The 8,052-nt window shown below is 36.5% G+C and overlaps 1 protein-coding gene across 1 annotated transcript; it reads left to right on the top strand.

The window, feature by feature from the left end:
* Positions 1 to 3,879: 3,879 nt before the first annotated feature.
* Positions 3,880 to 7,956, top strand: LOC140789224 (probable UDP-3-O-acylglucosamine N-acyltransferase 2, mitochondrial). Its single transcript, XM_073138828.1, has 11 exons — positions 3,880 to 3,987; positions 4,251 to 4,382; positions 4,692 to 4,899; positions 5,577 to 5,653; positions 6,253 to 6,302; positions 6,689 to 6,753; positions 6,926 to 6,977; positions 7,048 to 7,118; positions 7,258 to 7,324; positions 7,550 to 7,621; positions 7,737 to 7,956. The coding sequence occupies exons 2-11, from the start codon at positions 4,253 to 4,255 to the stop codon at positions 7,806 to 7,808; spliced, it is 864 nt and encodes a 287-aa protein (XP_072994929.1). The 5' UTR covers positions 3,880 to 3,987; positions 4,251 to 4,252; the 3' UTR covers positions 7,809 to 7,956.
* The last annotated feature ends 96 nt before the right edge of the window (positions 7,957 to 8,052 follow it).

Here is an 8,052-nt window from a genome sequence, read left to right as displayed (position 1 = left end):
ATTATTAACACCTAGCTAACAAGAGAGATCATTTGGCACACGAAGTCTGTCATTTTTGTATGATCACACTGATAGAATGCTTGGTTGACATTTGAAAGGCCAACAAGAAATCTGAATGTAGTGCAGAAGTTGATCTTGTAACTACCAACTAGGTTTTGACACGTCGTAGCCGACAAATCTATTAGGAGATCAAAACCTTCAAAAGATTTGAATCTATACACAAACTATGTCATATTATATTCACAATTGTTTTCCTTTTGCAGCTAATCTTTGTTGACAAATTTGCAGTGCATGATATAAGAAAGAGGCCAAATGCTCAAATGCTCATAGGATTCTTCAACATTAATATTAAAATTGCTGAGTTGCAAATGAACCTGTCCAGAGATTTAATTTGGGATAATTTCCTTTTCACCCCTTAAACTATCACTCATTTTCACATTGACCCCCTGAACATTTTTTTGGTACACATTGACCCCCTAAACTATCAGAAATACCTCACTTAACCCCTTCCGTTAGGGTTCCGTTATTCATTTCCGTCCAAAAGATGTCACGTGATAATCATCTGACAAATATTTGACAATTTTATCCTCATACATGTGCAAGTCACATGCTAAGTCATGAGAAATTTTTATGTGGATGAAAATACCCCTCATTCTCTTCCTTCATTGCTGCGGTCACAACCTAGCCCACTGCAATCTCCATGGCGTTGACCACCGTCGCCTCCTCCGTAGCCTGCCGTCGCCCTCCTCTTCGGCGTGCTACAGCTCGGATCCACCGCAAGATCTGCATCCCCGTCGAAGCTGGATCTTGGATCAGTGTAGCTTCGGCAGCTACGTCGTTGCCTCTAGCGACTATGGCTGATCAAGGCGAGACAAATCCACCTCTTCTCTGAGCCCCGCCTTAGCGTCGTCGTCGCCCTCTTCTCCAAGCCCGGCGTCACCGTTGCAGTCTTCTCCAAGCCTTTTCTCTCTCTCCAAATTTTTCCCCATCGCCGTTGCCCTCTTCTCCGAGCTTTCTTTCTCAAAATGCCTCACGCCCTCTCTCAAGGCCTCGAAGGCTTACTTCAAGTCTATGTTCACCAAAATTGGGTGCTCTGAGGTGACAGAGTTTGCAAAGAAGAAGAACCCATTTGAGCAAATCCAAAGCAAAGACGAAGATGGTGGCAGGCAAAGGATGTCATTTTAGAGTGCCTTTGTGCGGCATTCGACGATGACTGCCTCAGATTTTGGGAGGTGAGGGCCTGTGCTGAGTCTGACGGTGAAGGAGCAGCGGAGGAAGAGGGTGGGGAGGAAATCGAAGTGGGCTCGGTGGGAGAGATAGGTTGGCCGATATACACTTCACGTGGGCGGTCGATCACGCCGTCACCCTCGGCATCCCGCTCGGAGGAGGAAGGAGAAGGGAGAGCTCTTGAAGATAGATCTAGAGAAGGCGAGAGAAAGAGGCCAACAGCGACGCGTCGTGTCCCTCGAGGTCTATTGACAACTTTGCCATCAACGGCGGTGTGGCCTCTTCTTCATCTTGCACGCAAGAGGCTGAATGCAGAGGCCAAGTCGGAGTCACGCATCCATCCGTTCCCACCACTCAGCATCCGGCGACGGTATGTTTGGACGCTGGTGGGAAGAAGACCAAGGGATACTCCATTGCCGGCTTCGAGCTATTTGAGGGGAGAGGAATGAAAAATTTTAGGAGAAAAGAGATTTGGGCAGAGGGCAATGTAGGAATTTTAAAAAATATTAAAATATTTAATTTTAGCTTTGCCACGTAATTATCCCACTATTATAAGTGGAGGGGCAATCTGGTCAATTCACTGATTCTGTTAACAACATTGGGGGGAGGGGGGTAAGGTATTTTTCATAGTTCAGGGGGTCAGTGTGTACCAAAAAAAAAGTTTAGAGAGTCATTGCGGAGATTATCCCATTTAATTTCAATATACACATGCATGAGTTTCAGATGAAGAAGAAAGGATATTGAGAGCAGCCTTATTTGATAGTATTACCACTATTATGTGATCTGTTTTCATATTCCAACTATGATTTTGAATTTAAAAGTGCACTATTCATTGTAATAAATTGGTTCCTCAGAAAAAGGAAGCAAATTTCATATGAAACTTTCAGCTCAGCCTTATCAGAATAGATAATAGTCTAGTTTTCATAGTTTTGGTGGTCCAAGTTAGGCTAATGAAAGGGAAATCTTTGTACGAATATACTATTATGGCTAATATTCAAAATAATAAGGCTTGTACTGCTGGGTGAAGTAATCCCAATTTTATTGGATCCCTCAGTTCAAATAGGACTCTTGAGTCTATATAACATTAAATTGAATGATGCCAAACACTAATTAGCTAGACAAAAGAATTTGCTACGATTGGCCAGAAATTTTTAGTCGGATAGCACGAGGTGGTGGCTTTTAACTTGATAATTATTTAAAGGAGAGAGCAATAGATAACAGAGGCGAACTTGTTGAAATTTTAAACGGTCAAAATATCTGTACAAAATTATTTTTGTACGGAGTCAAAGGATTAAGAAACAGAGCAAGGTGATATTGTTCTAATCTTTCAGGTTTTTCTTATTTGCTAGATCGATCAATCAAGGGATTTTCTAGAGGGTGTACATAATTTTTTGGCTCGAGTTTTGAGCTAAATTTTTATTTAAAAGTTTTTGAATAGATTTACTTGTATGAATTTCTCTTTCACAGTTACTTTCAACCAATGAAAATAAATCAGAATCATATTATTAACTTACAATCAAACAGTTGAAGACGACAACGGTAGCTTCGGCCAAAGGAGTAGCCCTAATGGATTTTCTTCTGTTGGAGGTGGTGGCGGATTAAGAGTAAAGATTGAAAGGGATGGTAGAGTTAGTGAGGTCTGTGTTAGGCTATTAGCCGTTTGGGTAGTCAAGTTGCTCGTTAACCCGGCATAGGCTTAGAGCCGAACTAAGTAAATCTTTGTGTCTCTTAGTTTAAATTATTTTATCTTCTTCATTATTATTCATGCACATTTTTTGTTGATCGCTTTTGTAGATTTCCACTCAGAAATAAAACAAAAGATTGACTAAAACTATTCATCAAATCTGGAATGGATAAACTAGATGGAGTCTCTTGCTACAAGGCCTAAGCTGTTGATGGGCCACTAAATTTGATGTAATATAAGGTTATAATTATTATTAATATAATTAATTATACTTAGATCATCTAAACTATAGATGTTTTCAAATAAATATATAGCTCATTATTTCTTTTTTGCTGACGACACTCGGGGGATTAGACATTTGAGAGGTTTTTACGAGAGATCTATGTGAAAATTAGTAATAGTTTAACGACAATTTTGCACTTATTCTAATAAATTGCTTATGTTTATTATTGAGAAGAAGATATTTCTTTGGCTTAGCAAATTTATCACTCCCCAAATTCTTGGATAGATATTAGAATACACACGGATATAAGAAAGAGTATAGATTCCTCAAATAACAAACTTTTTTTTTATTTTGAAAAGACCCCTTAGAGGTTTACCATTACAAATAAGTCTAGAATCTTCTTATACCATAATATAGGACCTGATACGATTCGGATCAGATTTAGGTAAAAGAATTCTACTTGACCTAGATCCGGATATCGGTTTACCCTAATGTAAGGGTGAAATATTTTGTGAGCTACCCAAAAGAGATATTTTTTTTTCTTAATTTTACTAATTGATAGCATTATATAAATGAATAGATAGACTATTAAAAATCTAGTTCTTAATCTCGTTTGGTTAAGATATAATTTTTAAATTTTACTAACTATTTAATGTTTATATTCAAATTTATATAAAAAAAATGGATTAAGATGTGGGTTGAGTAATTTAATTGGTTCTCACCCCTACCCTACCCTAATGTATAAATATATTTGGGCGGGCTTACTTTTGCCTAGTTCTTATTCCTCTCGCTCTCTGGCGATCTCGATCTCGATCTCGATCTCACACCGCCGCCAGATATCCCCTTTGTTCAGGTGATTGCTGACAGGATTCTAGGGTTCCATTCTTATTCTCTTTTACTTTCTTTTTTTTTTTCCAAAATTTGGTCCTTCTTTCCCGCTAGCTTGCAAGGAAACCATTTTATTTGTCGGAATCGGTTCGCAGTTGGGAAATTATCCTTGTTTTTATTGTGAAGGAGGAATCTTTAATCTGTTTCGCTTGTTAGTTTGTTCACTGTTTCGGGAATTACATTTAAGAGTCCAAATGAATAGCTCTTCGTCTTGCTTTGGTTTGGCAGCGATGATTGTTTTGCTTAGAAGAGCTTCTAAAGGATTCGAAATACTAAAGAGAGGGAGATCCATCTGCAATCAGACCGAATTTTGTTTCTCTAATCGTTGGTACAATTCAGACAGTGCGGCTACTTATGGCAGTAAGTTAAAAGTTAGCTCTTTTCATGAAATTTACTTCTTTGCTTGTTGGAATGTAATCCATCTGTCGTTGTTTTTTTCATTCTTCTTTTAACACTTTCAAGTCGTTAGTATATGATCGCCTAACTAATAAGCAGAGTAGGATTGTAGACATACTTTTCCAATTCCTAAATGAATTATGAAGTTCATTTTTAAGTTTGTCTTAAAATTCTAAAGAGTAAAGGGATGTCATACAATACGTCAACTTGATGCCAACTGAGTTGATTTTCTATCGTTTCTGATAGTTTTCTCATAATAACTGTCTGAATCAGATGATGCGAAAATTTTGGACTCATCAGAGTTTCAAAGATGGCATAATGGTGGAGGTATTTTTCACAGATCTGCAAGTATTGATCCAACTGTTTGTATAGAAATTGGTGCAGTAGTACATCCAAACTCTGTGCTTGGTGAAGATGTTCATGTTGGATCTGGAACCATAGTTGGGCCCTCTGTATCCATTAGAGAATCGACAAAACTAGGGTATGGTTTTCAATTTTCTAATGCAAAATTCATCATTGATGATGCTTTCATTTATCAGCATTGTTCTATGTTGCCATATTTCAATACCAATGAATTAGAATGCAAACTGAACAAAAGTAGCTCCTGTCAAATTCTTCACAAGGTGTATTATAATGCAAACTGAACAATGTTAGAAGCTGAGCTAGCAGGGTTTTAGCAAACATCTTTTTGGAAGAAGCTATGCTCGATTTTTCTCCTTGGAATGGATATTATAAATGGATTTATTTGTATTAAATATGATGATGCTGTCACTCTATTCCACATTTAGGGTGTGTAAAATTTTGAGAAAGAGACTAAGCCAGTTTGAGCTCCAAACTATACTATGCTGTGTGATATAATTTGAAACATCTTGTCTGGAATTTATGGCTTCTTGTAGAGCTGTATCAAACTTATGACTGCTTTCATGAGAAATTTTTTTTTACTGAACAAAAGTTGGTTCCAGAAATTAGTGATATAAGAGTGTCTAGTTAGTTTATCTTCCATACAAGTACTGTAGGTATAGGTTATAATTTATGTATGTAAGTGCCTGCATTATTTTTTTAAAATAATTTTTAGTCTATGGACAAGTAGATGATGTTTTATTCATAAGAACACATTTTAGTCATTATGCTTATGATGAATATTTCTTTCTTTTCTAGGTATAATGTTGTTCTCAGCAATTGTTCTATTGGCCAGTTCTGCATAATCCACAATGGTGTCTGCATTGGTCAAGATGGTGAGACTGTAACTTAATTTAGTAACTATGGGCACCTGGTTATTGAAGAGTGGTGGAGAAGTAGTCTATGTAGCGGGTATTAAATGTCAAAGAACCAAATTCCTTGGCTTACTACACTAGAGCAAATGACTAAAATTAAGAGTACATATGTTTGCTGCTATATGCACAACATTGAGTTCATGGTTCTTTTTTATTGTTTTTGTGCTTACTTGCATCTTCTTTCAAAAAATTCTTTCTTGAATACCTACTAAATTTTGCTTTGGTGAATACCTGTGTTGTTTGATCATACGAAATCATAATTGCCCTTTTAGAGAGGAAATCTTTCTCCTTCTACAGTAGGGAAAAGGTAATCATACAATACATGTGGTGTGATATCCCTTGCAGTACAAAGACAATACATGCTTCTATATACATCAGCACTGTACAAGGCTGCAAAAAAGTATATTGAGTTCTAGTCATTATAATATCAATTTATGGACTTCTTTTACTACAGAAGTACACAGTCATTTCTTGTTTCATCCTTTTAAACTTCTATTTAAATTTCACAAACAATTAATAGAATAATATTCATTCAGTTATTTGTTTTTCATTTTTGACAGGTTTTGGATTTTTTGTGGATGAGGAAGGACATGTTTGCAAGAAGCCCCAGGTAGTGTTCATCATCACTTAATCTAAGATCACGAAACTTTCTAGATGAGTTTTAGAATTCACAATTTCAACTTTAGCCTCCTTTAAGTGATAATTCAAGCAATAAACAAGGTTTAGTCATGCAGCTAGGGAGTTAAACCTATTTTAGTAAAAGGGTGCTCTAGTGCATGAGAACATTATGTTAGCTATTCTAAAGTTCAATGTCCTAATTGTCATTTGTGATAGCTTTATGATAGAACATTATGAAGTGATGCATGTAAAGACTTACAACTACAAAGCTATATTAAAAGCAACAACAGTCTATCTCCATATATCTGGAAAACCTTATTCTTTTAACTACGTGACAGACAGATTTTTAAGAGTTAATGTAGAATTCTTTCCTTTCAGATACTGCATGCCAGGATTGGTGACCATGTGGAGATAGGTGCTAATACATGCATTGACAGAGGAAGGTGAACTACATGTTGTATACTTCCCTGCAATGTTAATGATTTTTATTAATGTCATAAAGGGTTCCTTTCATATCTTTCTTGGATATATTCTCTTGATTTGGTTATACTTCAGTTAGTATATCCTGATCATATTCTTGAGAACCGAGTGATTAGCCAGTCTTATGTATTGCAGTTGGAGAGACACAGTTGTAGGAGACTATACCAAAATCGATAACCTTGTTCAGGTCAGTTCCAAGCTTCCAGTCCTTCATGTGCTGTCGTTATCCATACTATACCTTACTGTCCATCTTGCAGATAGGTCACAATGCATTAATTGGAAAGTGTTGCATACTATGTGGACAAGTTGGGATTGCTGGTTCTGTGACGTATGCAGTTCATATTCTATTTTCCTTTTTTGTCACTGAAATATTTACTCTAGTTTCCTTCCAATAACACTGGGAGATTAGTATTCAGTGATACTTATTACCGATGCTCTTTGATTTTTCAGTTCTTCTTTGTATATAGGCTGGGAGACTATGTCACTTTGGGAGGGAGAGTAGCTGTGCGCGATCATGTTTCCATTGCTTCAAAGGTATTTGATTACATGATTCTACCCTATTCTGTTGGCTTTCACGTGTATATTATGGCTCAATTTTAGTTCTCGTTCAGAAGCATTATTATCTTTCAATGTTTTATGATTTCAGTCATTATAAAAGTGAATTTCTCTAAATTCTAAAAAAAAAAAAAAAAAACTGCAAGAAAAAAAATTGTATCTAACTCAGACGTCCTTTTCTTGATTCTCTTAATCGGATAGCAGGTTCGACTTGCAGCAAATAGCTCTGTCACAAAGGATATTGCAGTGCCCGGTGATTATGCTGGATTTCCTGCAGTAAATATCGCGACTTCTTTCAGTTTCCTTTCCTCGATTTCCTCCTTATGCCTTATTTTTTATTGATTATAGTTCCTGTAGATTATTCACAAGGGTCGTATGATTTAATCTGCAGGTCCCCATCAATGAATGGCGCAGACAATCTGTGAACTTGCGTTTACTGTCGAAAAGTTTGTCCAAGAGATGATACCGGGCCAAGTTTAGTAGACTAAAAGGATGTATTTTTTTACTTCATCTCTTTTTTAATCTTCCAAATTCGACTTTCACTGATGTACATTGCAACATTATTCTTTGTTTGACAAATGAGTGGAATCTATGGAGCTTCAACTTAGTAATTTTCTTGAGAACTACTCTTTCATATCAATAATGAAACACTCATCAAACCTTATATATAATATACAAGTCCATAAAACGCCAAGATGCATCAAAAA

This window comes from Typha latifolia, chromosome 5 (assembly GCF_019914945.1).
Source record: "Typha latifolia isolate L0001 chromosome 5, TyphaL0001v2, whole genome shotgun sequence".
Taxonomy (NCBI): domain Eukaryota; kingdom Viridiplantae; phylum Streptophyta; class Magnoliopsida; order Poales; family Typhaceae; genus Typha; species Typha latifolia.
The sequence above is the reverse complement of the archived record's forward strand: the minus strand, read 5'-3'. Positions and strand labels throughout refer to the sequence as shown.

Excerpts from the sequence above, each read along its gene's own strand:
- LOC140789224 (XM_073138828.1), top strand. The coding sequence starts at position 4,253 with ATGATTGTTTTGCTTAGAAGAGCTTCTAAAGGATTCGAAATACTAAAG. Across the intron at positions 6,754-6,925 it reads ACATGCATTGACAGAGGAAG|TTGGAGAGACACAGTTGTAG; the intron begins GTGAACTACATG and ends TATGTATTGCAG. Across the intron at positions 7,119-7,257 it reads GGGATTGCTGGTTCTGTGAC|GCTGGGAGACTATGTCACTT; the intron begins GTATGCAGTTCA and ends CTTTGTATATAG.